Raw genomic sequence first — 14,927 nt, forward strand, 5'->3', positions numbered from 1 at the left:
TAAAACTGGTAATAAGCGGATGGAAACAAGTGGTTGTGTTATGAAATTACAGCACGTTAACATTCCCATGCTGATGTGGAAAAAAATAGACAAATATAGTTGGACCATCAGCTGAGCAGAACCCAACAGAATTACATTATATTTGTGCTAAAACTCTCCACTCATTGATTTGATAACATCTGATGTGATAACATGTACACCCAATTACAATCTGTGTATTTTATTTTTACCCAACGGGTCCTATATTTACCCCATGTCATGCACATTGGTTTCTGGATATTTTCAGTTTTGATATATGTGTGATTACCATAAGAGAAATGCAGAACTACCAATTCAAACCAATAGATATAATTGGCATCACCCTAAGCTTTTAACCACGCAGATGTACTTTTTAACTTATTCAATAATTCCAATAGGAGAACAGTTGCACCATTCGTGTTTGTGTCATCAAGATGGTTCATTTATACTTAATGAGAACTGCTCTGCTTTTCCAGTAGAAATTATTTTATAAAGTTGAGAGAATCATTATATTATGGATACCATACAATGGATGAAGCTTTTTTGGGAAAAAATTAAAAAGCAAAGTATACAGCATCCCAATTCAAAAGAACTTTTGACACCTTAAGTAGAGGCTAATCTGCCACTGAACTTATTTTTTTAAATTGAAATTATCCACTTTAATTTCCTCCGGAACAAGGGAACATGCTAGTGGTTTTCAGGCATTTTGTCATATTTGCCTTTACAATTGTTGTACCGTTACAAAAACAAGCATAAAATAAAACTAAAAAACAAAAGGCTTTTTACACAATCGTTTAATAGTAGATACATCAGTTAATCACAAACTAGAAAATAAATGTAAATTTGATGTCTATTTGGTTTATAGTGCAATCATGAATCATGACAGAATAATTTGTAAAATGCTAAATCTGATGTTAAAGATGGCTCTCTCCACTTCGTGTGAAAGGGAGTGGGGACGCCATGTTGTTGTTCATGGGTATATGGGAGACTACTGAATTCAAAAGAACTGTACACTATTAATTATTAGAAATCTCATAGCTACAAGTCATAAATGTACATATACTGTACACACACACAAATGAAGAAAATTACTTGAAAATATTGACTTGAAGAAACTTTTCCAGAATGGTTGCATTTTTGAGACTCCCAATAAAAAGAAAAAAATTAGTCCTTAACCAAATTGCCCTGAAATGGCAATTCCTGCATTATCCAGGATAACTTCAATAACTTACAAGTTAAATAGCCCTATGTAGGCCTTTCAGTTTAAACAGGCCTATGTAGATTTGAATCTTCCATCTGCTACTTGTGACTGAAATCACAGACTAAAATATCCACTGTGTCCCTGTGTGCAAAGGACTGAAACAATGAAAGATAACATAAAGCAAATCATGTCAAGCAAATCTTGATATCCATTTCAGCAGTGATCTAATTTTTACTGATCAATCAGGAAATACAGATTTTTCTAATCCTAAACATTTCAACCATAAGCAACAAACATGGAGAGGTTCTGCAATCTCTGACAGATGAGATTAAGAGAGGACGCTGAGCAATAAAGCCAAATACTAGGGGCCCCCACAGATATTTAGGGTCAGCACTACCTGATTGGTCTGTAAAAAAAAGATCACATCTCCTCTTGGGATCAGAAGAAAACCAACAGACCATGAGATTATTCTGCCCCCTCCACCTGGGTCACAGGTGAAGAGATTACTTGCTATGGTGATAGAACCTCTGCCCTGATTGGCTGTGGGAAAGGTAGGTGTGGCGAGGAGTCTGCTGTGGAGAGCTCTGGAAAGTAGCCTGTTGGGGAGGAGGAGAACAAAAATCAGATCCACGATGTCACAGCAGTGTAAAGTAAAACTCATTTAAAAAAGCTTGTGGAACAACAAACAATACTTTTTACCCCTTTGATATGGATGTGTTTGTGAGTCATATATGTATTTCTGATATGTAAAAACTGAACATAATTGATGGCAAGGTGATTATAACGTGAGAGGAGGGGTGTCTTCTGGACAACTCACCGAATGTGCCTGCTGTGGGGGTGTCCCGTGGGGAAAACTCCCGGGAGAAGCTGGGCGGGGAGGGTGGTTGTATGACAAACCGGACTGTTCCAAAACACAAAAAACGGGTCAGAAATCCAGTATGATTTTTTTGTGTATTATCATAGCACACCCCCAGAAAATTGGGCAGGCATACCTCATGTCCGACCTGTCAGGTGTGTGTGTGTATCTGTGTGTGCATGTGAGAGAGAGGCACGCGGGATGTGGAGGTAGGCTGCTACCTTGGCTGAGGGAATCTGGACAGCGATGGAGGAGCTGGGGAGGAGGCCTGCGGCACTGGCATGGAGAGCCTGGGGGTGCATGGGCCTCTGCAACACAAAGCATCCCTGTTACAGAGCACTACCCGCTCCTCAGGTCTGTTTCATTCAAATACAAACATTTCATGTCACAGCTTCTCTTCTCTTTTTATTGCCAGAAATCCCATTTTTAGTGGATTTGGCTTATTCGTGGCATATTTCTATCCTCGTCCTGTGTTATCCTACACACTTGTATCACACTGCATTTTTAACTATAAGTCTCCGTAAACTGTCAACACCTATCAGCGACAAATGTATGAAAGGTGATATACAGATATTATTATTAGTATTATTAAAACCTGAGCGAGATACTGAAACAATTTTAAGAGAAAATGTACTAACCGAGTCAGTAAAGCCAGACTGTTGGTTGGCATGTTCCAACTGCTTTTGGAGGGGTATGCCAGCACTGGGGATAAAACCTGTGGAGACAGAAGACAGCCAATAAGAGGCAGCCAGGGTCTGCGCTTCATCGCTATCTGGTGAACCCCACTGGTCAATTGGGCGCACATGGGCTTAATGCGCATGCACACTCACAGCTGAGAGCCGGCACACAAACACGCACAGTCGTGTCCGCAGACACACCCTTACTTGGCTGAGAGGTGAAGTGGCTGTGCACTGTATAGCCCTGCTGCTGGTGAGGGAGGTACTGCATAGCCTGGAAGGCTGAGGCCCCTGAGGACAGCAGGCGAGGAGAAAGAAAAGGAAGAGAGATCCCCATTAGAGAGGAAAGACACACTGACCCCACTGTCACTCCAAACCATATACAATTTTTTTGGTCCTACAGGTGCCTCTTTAAAAATCCTGTCTTTTCACAACTGTACAGTGTATCTACATTTTGGTGTCATTCCAACTCTTATGGGACATTCTTGAGGGTAGTAACGATCCTGCAATTCATTTTTTGCAATAATTTAGAGCTACCAATGTCCCACTCAAGATTCAAGCTGTCCACAATCAGGATTGTACATCACTCTCTCTCTCTGACCATCAACAAATTCACTTCAGGACCCCAAGAAAGAGACTGTCTACCCTGCTAAGTGATTAGACTTGCTTAGCATGCCAAAATAAAGAAAATGTATAGTTCATATTATCAGTTCCTAACATTGGGCAAAAGGAGACAGGGGTGGGGGAGATTCCTAATGGACATTCCTTATAGAAAATTTTAGGAAAATGTGAGACATCAAGGTCATTTTGCATCCATGCTCACAGAGAATGTCCCAAAATCCATTTTATGCCTTTATGAAATCAGTTCAATTCCAAAATCAGCTAAATTCAATTCATTTTAATTATCCCCAAAGGTAAGAGCAGTGGCCCAGTTATGAGAAAAGCAGCTCTGCTCTCTCACATTTAATAGATACAATAATAATCGCTGTCTGAATAGAACCTCTGACATGTAGTTCAAAGTGCTTTATGTTACATTACAGGCATTTGGCAGACGCTCTTATCCAGAGCGACATACAACAAAGTGTATAACCATAACCAGGAACAAGTGTAATGAAAACCCTAGAGAGAAGTACCGTTCCAAGTGCAGGGAACAACCGCATAGTTTAACTTGGACCCTGTAGGTTAAACTGATTAACACTAACAAACAAGAACAGCAACAACGCAGTCTATGCAAAAATACAAGCAGTAGTTAAGACACAATGAAAATTATGTAAATTAAAAGACCACAATGAGGCTCTACAGTACTCCCATTTTAGGAGCATTGGCTCCTGAGCATTGATGTGTCCTAACTGAAAAAATAATTTAGGAGCACATCTACTAATTCAGATGATTTTGTGTGCTCCTATTCAAATAAATAAGCACATGTGGTCCATGGAAAAATGTTAGCGTAGCACTCTGCACAAGTTATTAAAGAAAGTAATGTAATAATTGTGAAAATTACAGTAATGAAAGTGGTAAGAATAAAAATAATCATAACAACAACAATAATAATAATAATAATAATAATAATAATAATAATAATAATAAATCTGTACTGATAGTGCCGTGTGCACTCATAGACACGCAGGTGTACCTCTAAGCTGGGAGCTGCTGGCGTAGCTGACTGGGACAGGCTGGCTGGGGGCATAGGGGGAGGCGTGCTGAGGCTGGGACACTCCGTAGGGCCCATGCCCAGTCTGGCTGGCTGAATACTGCCCGTGTTCAGAGCTCCCAGCATTGAAGCCAGGCTGGGTCGGGAAATGGCGCCCCTGTCAGGTGACATTTCAAACCAATCAACTGTCACATCACGCTGCCCACCAATCAGCTCTCACACACATCAACAACCATAGCTGGAATCAACCATAGTCTATTTTCCAGCATAGCACATTTGTAATCAAAATGTATGGACTCTGCAGTGTAGAGGACACCCCTGGTAAGGACACTTGAGCCCACTTGAACCCTTTTGACTTTTTCTAAGCAATGTCTAGGTGGGTTTCCAAAAAGGCCATTTGGAGACTCCGAAAGGGCACTTGGTAACCAAATGACAGTATGGGTCTTTAGAGGTGTAAAATACTATATACTATATGTTAGTGGAAATCATGTAAGGAAATTAGCTCGCTTTCCCTCTGCCTGTCACCATCATTACATTTCAGTCCATTTCTTTTCTAGAGCATACAGCAGAAAGGTAAAGAAATCTTCTTTATCCACAATATGCACATAGCAGTCTATATTGTGCTCTGAACTCACCGGAACGACAGGGGACTGAAACAGTTGTTTACTGCGTTCCCCTAACAGAGCCCCAGGCCGACCATGACTCACTGGACTGCCTAGTGGGAGGGAGGGAACAGGAGGGAGGGAGGGAGGGGTAGAGAGAGAGATGTCAGAGGACAGACATTTAGAAGTTATTCTGAGAACTTTCCCCCCCACAAATCATTAACACAGAAGGCAGTCGCTACAGTCTTGGGCAGGTACCCCCCTGCGGAGATTCTCTTCCAAGTTTGCTTTCCAAATTGGAAAGAGCCCATTTTTACAATCACCTGACTAAAGTTTCTCAAAGCTAGTGTTTCAAAGTCCACATATAATAACCACATTTTTTCTGAATTCACTTGATGGAGTAAAAGATTGCAGTGTTGGACTAACATCAAAATGTGGTTGCTTACTAAGGAAAACATTATCCTATATACCTTTTTGGGAACAATCTTACACTCGACAGTCTGCTACCAATACACTCACTCGCCTTTGGTCAATACCACCTGTTATATAAGTCACCTCCCACGAACCAAACCAAACCCCAGCCCATTAAAGAATTACATTATAATTCATGTTATATCCTATCATAATGGGTATTGATGAAAGAACCCAATTTTTGCCATTTTTCTGGCTGGTGGGTTTGCTAATAATCAAAAAGTTATAATAGTGTTGTGATTATTATGGTTTATTTTTAGACAAGGTGGCTTCTTTGTCTTGTGAGAGTCGTCAGAGCTGCTCAAAGCTTGTTTATGACTGAGGGAAATGGCTGCTGAGCAGAGTTGTGTGCATGTGTATGTGATCGTGCGTGTGTGTGTCTCACCTTGCATGCTCAGCAGGTGCTGTCCTGAGTGGATGGCCATGCTGGGCTGATAAGTAGCAGAGGTCAGAGTTGTCATGTCACTGAAAGACATGCAGGGAGAGACATCATTAATGAGCAATGTTAGCTGTTATGACATCATATACATCTATTTATGAAAGGACCCTACATACTGGCTAAAAAAACTTTCTCAGACATAGAAATGAACTGTAGCTAGGTTTTTGCACAGTCTACCACACTACATACACTGTATGCACTACATAGCACAGGGCAAAGAAAGGCACTCCAATTAGCCGCTTATTAAAAAAACTCAAGAGAATAAAACACTTAGATTTTTGTAATCCAAGAGCAAAACCCCCCTCCATCTCTCCTCTTTACATGCTTTTTTCTCGGACTCTTCAATTTTTATCTGATCATTGGTCTTCTTTTCTCTTTCCATTCTATGTTTTTTTTTTTTTCCTCTACTCGTTACCTCTGGTCTTTTTAATTTTCATATTTAATCTGTTCTTTTGTCAGTGCCATTTACCCCAACTTTTTAATCAATTTATCCTCTTAAATCTCTGCTCCTTTCACAGTAAATGTTTGGGACATGGCTCTCTCTCCCCTCTGTATTTTTCTTTTTCTACAGTTTACCTCAGTTCATTTTTCATTTGTTCATTCTCTTTACCTCTGCTCCTTCCTCCGTCTCTTCTCCTCCTCATGGAGGACTTTCTTCAGCTGGAGGAAGAGCTGGTGTTTCTCCTCCTGCAGCCCCTGGAGCTTCTCTCCCATTTTCATGATCTAAAAGACAGAGGGGGATGAATGTAAGGAGCAAAGAGACAGATGAGGGAGAAGGGGTGGGTAAAGAACAATTCATATAATACAGGGAAATTGTTTTAGTGTTGTCTGCTGAGTACAGTCACAGGCACCTGTTGTTTCACCAACTCTTCCACTTGGTATGAGTCTTGTTCCTTTCCTCAATATGATTCTTCTGTTTTTTCCAACCCGGCCTTCATCCCACTCTTCCCTCTCACCTGATCTTCAGTCTCCTCCAATTGCACCCTCTCCCTGTAACTGTTCATTCACCTTCCTATTTTCACCTCTCTATCTCACCTGTTCCTTTGTCTCCTCCAGGGACATCCTTTCCTCCATCTCTTTCTTCCTTTTCCTTTCTTCTTCTTCTTTCATTTTCTGCTCCATCATTTTGTCCACTTCTTCCTCCTCTGTGCAGCAAACAGAATGAAATAGTCACTGGCTGGGAATGTGATAGAAGGCTCCAGATCAGTACAGATGAAACCGGGAAAATAAAATAAGCAGCAGTGACAACAGACCTTGTTGTTCTTGAACCAGAACAAAGCCCTGGTGAAAGTCAGAAATAAACAAGAACATTGGGTAATTAAAGTGTTTAATCATTCAGTGTTCTCCCCAGATATACAGGGTGGTGAGTTTTATTCTTCTTTCTAGTGATACATTTTTCCCCAAAAACCTACAGTACACTGTGTTTGATAAGATATGAAAACATTCGGCTTTTTAATAACAGGTCATTGGCGGTGAGGTTGCGGGGCTCACCTTGTCTTTTCCGCTCCCTCTCTCTCATGATATGCTTGTGAAGGGCCCGCGCCATGGCGTTGGACAGCTTGGGTCTCTCAAGAAGTGCTGGCATGATGGTTATGATGGTTGGGCCAGCTATGGAAAAAACAAGAGTCAAAACATTAGGATCTCGCTTTGTGCAAGTTTTCAGTATCCAAACACAAACTACTGCACCAATATCAAAGGATTCACATTCACACACTTCAAAAACAAGTCACTTTCAACGGATAATCAGGAGGACTACAACGTTCTCAAATACTTGCACAAAAATAATAAATATAACAACTTATGAAATAACTAGCTTGTGTGTGTTACATGACGATAACACATATAATTGGTAACTTGATGTTTAATTATCTAAACAACGATAAGCTTATTTATTGCTTTTTAAACTAAAAACAAATTGATTAAAAATCGGCTGCTGGCTGGGTGGCGACCAACATTAGCATAACAGTAGCAAGTAACCAGCACTTTCTCCCGGAAATAATATTTTACCCTCACAGCCTCGACTGACTAAAAACTTTCATAAACGTTACCTAGACTGGTAAGCTGACTAGCTAGCTACAACAAACTAAAAAACATAATTGCAATAACACTTGATTATGTAGCTAGCTACAAGCTAGTCAGTCTTATAAATCGCTTACCAGACTAAGTCGCAACAAAAAATAATTGCATGAAATTTTCTGCGGATCTGTGTTCAAAAATTTTTGATATGTCTGGTATCGTTGCCTTCGCACGAAACTACAACTTTACGTGATCTAAGCAAGTTAACATAACACACATTCGCTCAAGTGGACACGGATAGAAAACAAAAATGTTTTGAGACCTACAGGCGCATTGAACTTCCGGTGTCACTGAAAAAGCACTTCCTGCCTTCGGTTTCCTATGGAATCTTGGGTTTTGTGGTTTTCTCCAAATTGTGGCGCAATCACCTTCGGGACTTCGCTCTGTTTCAGTGAACCGATCCAAGCACCGTTAGCACACGAGTAAGTCTAGATTCACTAGCGAACTATAATTAATAAATTGTTATGTCTTCGATTGTCATACTGATGGGGGCTGAATTTAAAGCTAAACACGTAAGCTAACTTGCTAATACCCAGCAGCAATGGCAGCATTGTCGCCACTGTTGAACCACTGTAGTTATTAAATATGACCACTTGGGTGCTTCCCACAGTGGATAAAATGGTGTTTGCACATAGGGCAGTCCTGTCTGGGACGGCATACAAAATGCTGCAAGGATATATATCAGCCACATTCACCTGAAATTTCCCTGAGGACAGTTTGCCCATACACCAAATTTGTGTGTGAATGGTTTACTTGGGACCTTCTGCTATCCAGTTCAGTGGCCTGAAGTATGCTACCCATACTAAGCTGTTATGCAATATACTGTGAATTTATTCTCATATGTACTTTATATTACATTACTCAGACAATTTCCTTAAAGAGCTATAGTCTGGCTTTTAGCAATAGCAAGGCATGAATGATTTGGGTACTAGAGTTACACATGCATATGAATATAAATTACTTGAATAACTCTGATCAGTTACCCATTAAAACCATTTATTTGATTTAATATAAACTATCACACATCATTCTTTGTGTTTACACTTAAAATGTAATTTCTAAGACCATTTAAGGATAATATCCCAATAGAATCACTTTTTTTTAATTTTTACAAAAAGGTACTCAAATTCTTCTTCATAATTTGCAAAATGTATGGCTTCTTCTGTACTCTGTTTGTGTAATCTGACACATATCTACTTATGAGACTGGTATGTATCTTACTCTAGACAGAAGTTGTTTACCTTTTACATGTACCCCTGAACTGATATTTAAAACTTGTTTGCTGAAATACAGAAGTAAGGACCTTTGAGAATAATAAACATTGACTGAGTGCTAATACCACATGGTTTATTTTTCATAAACAGCACCAATAAAGTCAATCTAGTCTTTACTTCAGTTTGGTCCTGTAGTTTCTCATGCCACATTGCCATTAAAAACATGTTATTTAGTGCGCAATTATTGTTAAACTCTGGACTATGGGGTTGGGGGTTAACAGCCTGTGTAAGGCACCACCACTGCAGTTAAGCAAGTTTCTGTACTTCCTGTTCTCCTATTTGGCTTCAGCTGTATTGTCCGATGAGACCGAAAACATTCAGCCCATGTAAGACTAGAATTTTCCAGTAGTGTTGGAAGAAACCATTTATGCTCAAATAATTATTGGTGTTACTTGTACATAGTTAATAAGCTGTTGATTATCCGTAGAGAAAATTAATAAATGATATCTTAATTAACAGCCATTAAAGTTCCATTTAATTAACTGGATTCCACTTCCCTGACTGACGTTGCAATATTTAACATAAAATGTTGCAGAAGTACACCCTGTGAAATATTTGAGACTATTTGTCTGGGTTTCAGGATGTCAGGCACATTACCATAGAATACAATCAAAATTATTTAACAAATTAACTTATAAAGGTGGAGTTGGCCAAAATGTATTCATTATGTGCAGCCATGGCTCAGTACTTACATCTGTGTACATATCTATATTCATATGTGTCTCTTCATGCAAGGCAAAAAACATACTAGCATTTAAAGTAATGTTTCCTTTAGAGATCATTACTAGTTGCATTTTGCTCAAGGTCACTTTAGTATGATCCATGTTTGCTGTTCTTAAGGATAGATGTCAAGCACTACTTAAAACAAGACCAGGTCAAAACCTAGTATATGACTGGACCAGCTGACCAATGGTGTATCTTCATAACTCGACCAACCAATGGTGTAACTTCATCACTCACTCAGTCACAGACATTCGCATTTGCAGGGCTGGCCCCGCTGTTGCAGTCCAGCCAAAAACATAATTTCAATGTTAGTATTTTTTCAAACCCATAATATCATTCTGGCTGTTCCGTGTCCATTATTGATGCTCTTACATGATCACTGTTGTTGCAGATAATTCTAGCTTAACTTTGTAGAAAAACAAACGTATGTACCCTCCTCCGTTTGAGTAGATGAAATGTTTATAAATGAACTACATGAAAGACTACCAGCAACTGAATCCTAAGGGTTGTTTAGTGTATAATCTGTTCATTCCTTTGCTGACAGGAGTCATGTGTGTAGTAATCACAATGATGAAAAAAGCCTTGGATTTGTCTTTCTCAAGTTTATAAATGGTTTTGAGTGGATGGCTCCAGCAACACAGCTGCATACAGAGTTAAAATAAAATAATCATAATAGAAGGGAAAAAAACTCTGCAAACAATAAAAAAAGAATAGTACCCAATAATAAGAATAATTGTAGCATTAAAGCAGAACCATGATGAAAAGCAGAAACATGGCTGTTCATTCTGTCTAAATTTAAGCTTCAGTCAGTCTCAAACTAAAGTAATCTTATTTTAAGTTGTCATTCAGGTAGCCTACATACATAAGCATGGTATCCTGCTACACTGAATTGAAGAGGTCGAAAGCACCTCTGTTTTTGTTTCACCTTAAGCTTAATCCTAGATTTTACTGTTATGAAAGACTAGTACTGGCACGGACCTCGGTCTGCGATAGCAGCTCAGGAACTCTCAAGACTACCAATCTCTTCAGCGGTGAACATTAAGGCTGAAGGAGTAATATAAGAGAACAGGAGAGAAATACAATTCAGACTGCCTGAACAGTGATATAGGGATGGGAGGGAAGGGGTATGCAGGAACAATACAGGAGGGTCGAGGAGACAGAGAGAAAAGGACATGGAATTGCATTTGATATCTCTGAGCTGGTGGATTCTAGCTGACTGAATCTGAATGGAGTCTAGGTATTTGGTGGGGTGAGGTGGAGGTGTCACATTTCCCTTATGCCCCCTCCATAGACACTTTCATCACTGTACGCAATGTAGAGGAAAAAGTCTTCCTCGTGGTGTTCCTGAAAAGGAAAGCAAGAGCCAGTTAGATATGGGAAACTGAATATATTGAGTGCAGAAACCAATCTAGTCTGAGCAGCTGTTTCACAGATCACCCTGGTGGCTTAATTACAACCCTCATTCCAATGAAAATGCTCCTAACTTAACTCAAAATCAAAAGCCAGCCTCAGTAACATAATTCAAACCTGTTATGGCAGAGAAGGGAAAAATGAATAGAGAAAAAAGAAAGAAGCCAAAGAAAGAACTGTGCTGTATACGAGGGAGGAGGAGAAAACACAAGAGCACAATTCAGTGGGGAGTAGTGGCACAATTCAGATGTGTGAAACTGTAAATCACACATCACGTGTCCTCAAATAAAACAGCACAAAACACACAAAACACATGCAACATGCATCATGTAACCTTCACCCCTCACCCCCCAAAGTAAAAAAATAAAAACCTGAATAAACAAAAACCAAAAAATGCAGGGGAGAGAAAAGGGAAAGATGAAGAAGACCATCACCTGGTAGAGTAGCCCCATGGTGGCTGATGTGGGGGGAATGACATTGTTCACAAAGAAGAAGAGAGCATCCTCAGCACGCAGGTGAATTCGTTTCCGGATGAGGAAGTAGAACTGGCCCACTTTCAGAGAGAAATGAAACGTGCATTATGTGCCTAGCCAGGATTTGGCTACCAATCATATTTCTGCTACTCACACATATAAATGTGTATACAATTTTGTTAAATAAAAAACAAGTGAAAAAACATTGATTATTATTGTGTGTGTGATGTCACTTTTTTTTTTGAACAAAACACTTGCCTTAGACAGTCAGTCTGAATGTCAGAATTATTCTTAGGCACTGAGCTGTATATTTACATCTGTTGTCTGAGGTCTGGACACACATTAAAATGGCCACAGAAATGGATGTGTGTCACACATCTAAGAGTAATCTTGGCAGTGCCATAAATAACATTAGTCAATCTTTGGTAAATGTGTTCAATGATCAACATCAAGGAAAATACTGCAGTGCAGCAGTATTAAATAGCCTAGACTGCTATTCACCTGTAAGGTCAGAGGGGACCAGGTACTTTTTCTTGTCCAGATCTCCTATTCTGGCTTTAGGAGCTTTTTCCACAATCACCTGAAATCGACAGAAATAAAAGGTCATTCAGACGGACTCACATAAGCTCGAACACCTCTTGCTCAGTTCTACCTGTGACGCCATAAGTATTTGGCATAAGTCCGAAAACGGTATTGTACATACATTGAAAACGAAATAACTAAATGTCAAGGTAAATATGCTGTACTATGAAGAGTAAGCACTTCCGCTTGTCATACGTACACTTGCTATTAAGTAGGTACGTGGCCATTTGTAGATCAAAAACAGTCAGTGAATTGGTGTTGCTTAACCAATATCACCTTTCATGGGGGTATGGTGTATGTAAACACTTCCAGTCTGACGAAAACAACTGGACTACCAGCCCAATTTCCTCACACTGCCAGCCGGCCTATCTAAATCAATATGTTGTCTTAATGCTTAACTATATAGCTAATTGTACGAGTAGGTATTATAACTTGTGAAACAGAAAATTATAAATAAGCAGCTTATACATGAAAAAATTACGAAGCAGGCTAATGTTATAGCCATTTGCGGCCCGGCATTTACCAGCTAGCTAGCAAGGTAGCTTACGACGCGGCTGACGTTAGCTGCCGTACTTACCTTGTCAGCTACGTGAATTTGCTAACATTATAGTGAAAAAATGAAGCTATAACCACGAGCTATGATAAAGGCAACTACAAGAGTTACACAAAATTCACAAACTAGCTAACAAATAATTATCCGCGTAATATTAGCCAATTAGCTGTTTGGCTAATGGTAAAAAGGGGTCGATGGCTAGCTAGCAACTGAAAGCAGATGGATACTCACTGGCACCCTGTCTGGGTACTTCTTTCTTATTTTTTCTCCCTCTGACCGTCTCTTCTCAAAGGGATGTTCTTCTTTGTACAGAAACTTCATTTTCAGTGAATAAGAGGGCTCCAGAACCAGGGTCTGGATCTCTGTTCGGAACTGTTCTCGCCCTAGGTTCGATAATAAACTCTAGATGTTGACTGACGAATGTTACTGTTCTCCTAAGCACTGCAGCTACGGCGGACGAATACAATAACAACACTGTAACGCTACGAGAGCATGTTACGTGAAAATGGCTATTCACAATGCTCGGCAAGTCTACGTTCATTTTCGAAACCGAATCTGACGCAGTTCGGAAATTCCATCCATGTAGAACGGCCTTGCTGACTTGATAATGAGTTTAACCCACTTTTCAAGCTAGAAAAATACTTAGGATATGGGTGTTTCTCTGTTGTTTCGAATTAGATATCTTTAGTAGTCAATGCAGTCAGATTAAATTATACCCACCAGCAAAACCTGTGGACAATAACTATTTAGCTATAAAATCAATATAATAAAATGACAAGTGTAGAATCACACGAACTTCATGTAAATAGAGAATCATTATTATAATAACAAAACGGAAGGTATCAGATTATTATTTTTTTAAACGTGGACGTTTGACATTTAAAGCACAAACACTATACGCAGTTAAAACTAGTATAAATGTTGTATCCACTCAACCATTGTCGAAACCTTTATATTAGTACATTACAAAATTGGTAATTAAAAATGAATTAATGCATGCTGATTGCACATAAATAACTACATCGCAAGGCTTTATGCGGTTCAAAACATAAGCACAAAATACTTTTGGAAAATTTCCTTCTAGCTTCGGAACTAGCGGGCTGGCCATCAACATCTATTTCACGGAAAGTTAAGATACAGTTCTGTGGGGTAGATCAGAAGGAGCGCAAGAATATAATATAAAGGAAGTGGTGATAGGGCAGTATGCCTCCTCATGTGATCCTATACGGAAATTGTACCCATAGCGGAAAACCCCATCACGTGATGGGGGCCAAGACCTGTGCGCTATTTGAACAAGTTATACTATTTTAATAAGCTTTTAATACACAAATTAAGCGTCGTTTATTTTGTAATAGGAAATGACCTAATACCAGCTGTCTGTACAAACCTAATATTAAACGTTAGTTATTGGTCAAATCAATGGACTGAATAGCCACTTTCCCAGTGCTTGCCAGGGTCAATAATTAACTAGTTAAATAGATGTCCTCAATTGAGGTATATTTTTTAGCAATATGTTATTTTGTTGTTTGTTTTTAGACTAAAGTAATACAATAACTTCACATTTGCGTTACATGAATGACATGTTCCACCACCTGGCTTTCATTGCACAATAGGTCCAAACACAAGTTCTTTTCCAAACTTCAAACTTTGGGCTCAAACAAGGGAATCTATAAAATAATACAAGAGTCTTGTACCAATTATGCACACACACACACACGCACGCACATGTTCGTATTGCTATACTTGTGAGGCCCATTGACTTACATTCATTCTGTAACCTCTAACCCTAACCCTAACCCCAACCACTACATGCATAACCTTAACCCTAACCTTAACCTAATTGTAACCCTAACCCTAAGTCCTAACCCTAAAACAGCCTCTTGAACTTGTGGGGACCAGAAAAGGGTCCCCACCTTGCATA

At 39.5% G+C, this 14,927-nt stretch overlaps 2 protein-coding genes across 3 annotated transcripts; both read right to left on the reverse strand.

The window, feature by feature from the left end:
- Positions 1-794: 794 nt before the first annotated feature.
- gps2 (G protein pathway suppressor 2) lies at positions 795-8,576 on the reverse strand. Of its 2 annotated transcripts, none has more exons than XM_035433705.1 (12): positions 8,258-8,576; positions 7,407-7,523; positions 6,951-7,060; positions 6,526-6,638; positions 5,862-5,941; positions 5,039-5,118; positions 4,386-4,560; positions 2,960-3,043; positions 2,714-2,790; positions 2,297-2,383; positions 2,037-2,120; positions 795-1,815 (listed from the first exon to the last, which is right to left on the reverse strand). In XM_035433705.1, exons 2-12 carry the CDS (start codon positions 7,498-7,500, stop codon positions 1,723-1,725), a joined length of 1,077 nt encoding a protein of 358 aa, XP_035289596.1. In that variant the 5' UTR covers positions 7,501-7,523; positions 8,258-8,576; the 3' UTR covers positions 795-1,722. The 2 variants fall into 2 exon arrangements, with proteins under 2 accessions (XP_035289596.1, XP_035289595.1); XM_035433704.1 differs by having other exon boundaries at positions 8,072-8,264.
- A 1,998-nt stretch (positions 8,577-10,574) lies between these two features.
- Positions 10,575-14,097, reverse strand: LOC118235849 (gamma-aminobutyric acid receptor-associated protein). Its single transcript, XM_035433708.1, has 4 exons — positions 13,238-14,097; positions 12,373-12,451; positions 11,833-11,951; positions 10,575-11,332 (listed from the first exon to the last, which is right to left on the reverse strand). Exons 1-4 carry the CDS (start codon positions 13,325-13,327, stop codon positions 11,252-11,254), a joined length of 369 nt encoding a protein of 122 aa, XP_035289599.1. The 5' UTR covers positions 13,328-14,097; the 3' UTR covers positions 10,575-11,251.
- Positions 14,098-14,927: the final 830 nt, after the last annotated feature.

The sequence above is a fragment of the Anguilla anguilla genome, chromosome 9, assembly GCF_013347855.1.
Source record: "Anguilla anguilla isolate fAngAng1 chromosome 9, fAngAng1.pri, whole genome shotgun sequence".
NCBI lineage: Eukaryota > Metazoa > Chordata > Actinopteri > Anguilliformes > Anguillidae > Anguilla > Anguilla anguilla.

Coding starts and splice junctions, on each gene's coding strand:
- LOC118235849 (XM_035433708.1), bottom strand. CDS start 13,327: ATGAAGTTTCTGTACAAAGAAGAACATCCCTTTGAGAAGAGACGGTCA. Junction 12,452..13,237: donor AGTACCCAGACAGGGTGCCA/GTGAGTATCCAT, acceptor TGTCGATTTCAG/GTGATTGTGGAAAAAGCTCC. Junction 11,952..12,372: donor GGTCCCCTCTGACCTTACAG/GTGAATAGCAGT, acceptor TCTCTCTGAAAG/TGGGCCAGTTCTACTTCCTC.
- gps2 (XM_035433705.1), bottom strand. CDS start 7,500: ATGCCAGCACTTCTTGAGAGACCCAAGCTGTCCAACGCCATGGCGCGG. Junction 4,561..5,038: donor TTCAGTCCCCTGTCGTTCCG/GTGAGTTCAGAG, acceptor GTCACCTGACAG/GGGCGCCATTTCCCGACCCA. Junction 1,816..2,036: donor CCCCACAGCAGGCACATTCG/GTGAGTTGTCCA, acceptor CCTCCCCAACAG/GCTACTTTCCAGAGCTCTCC.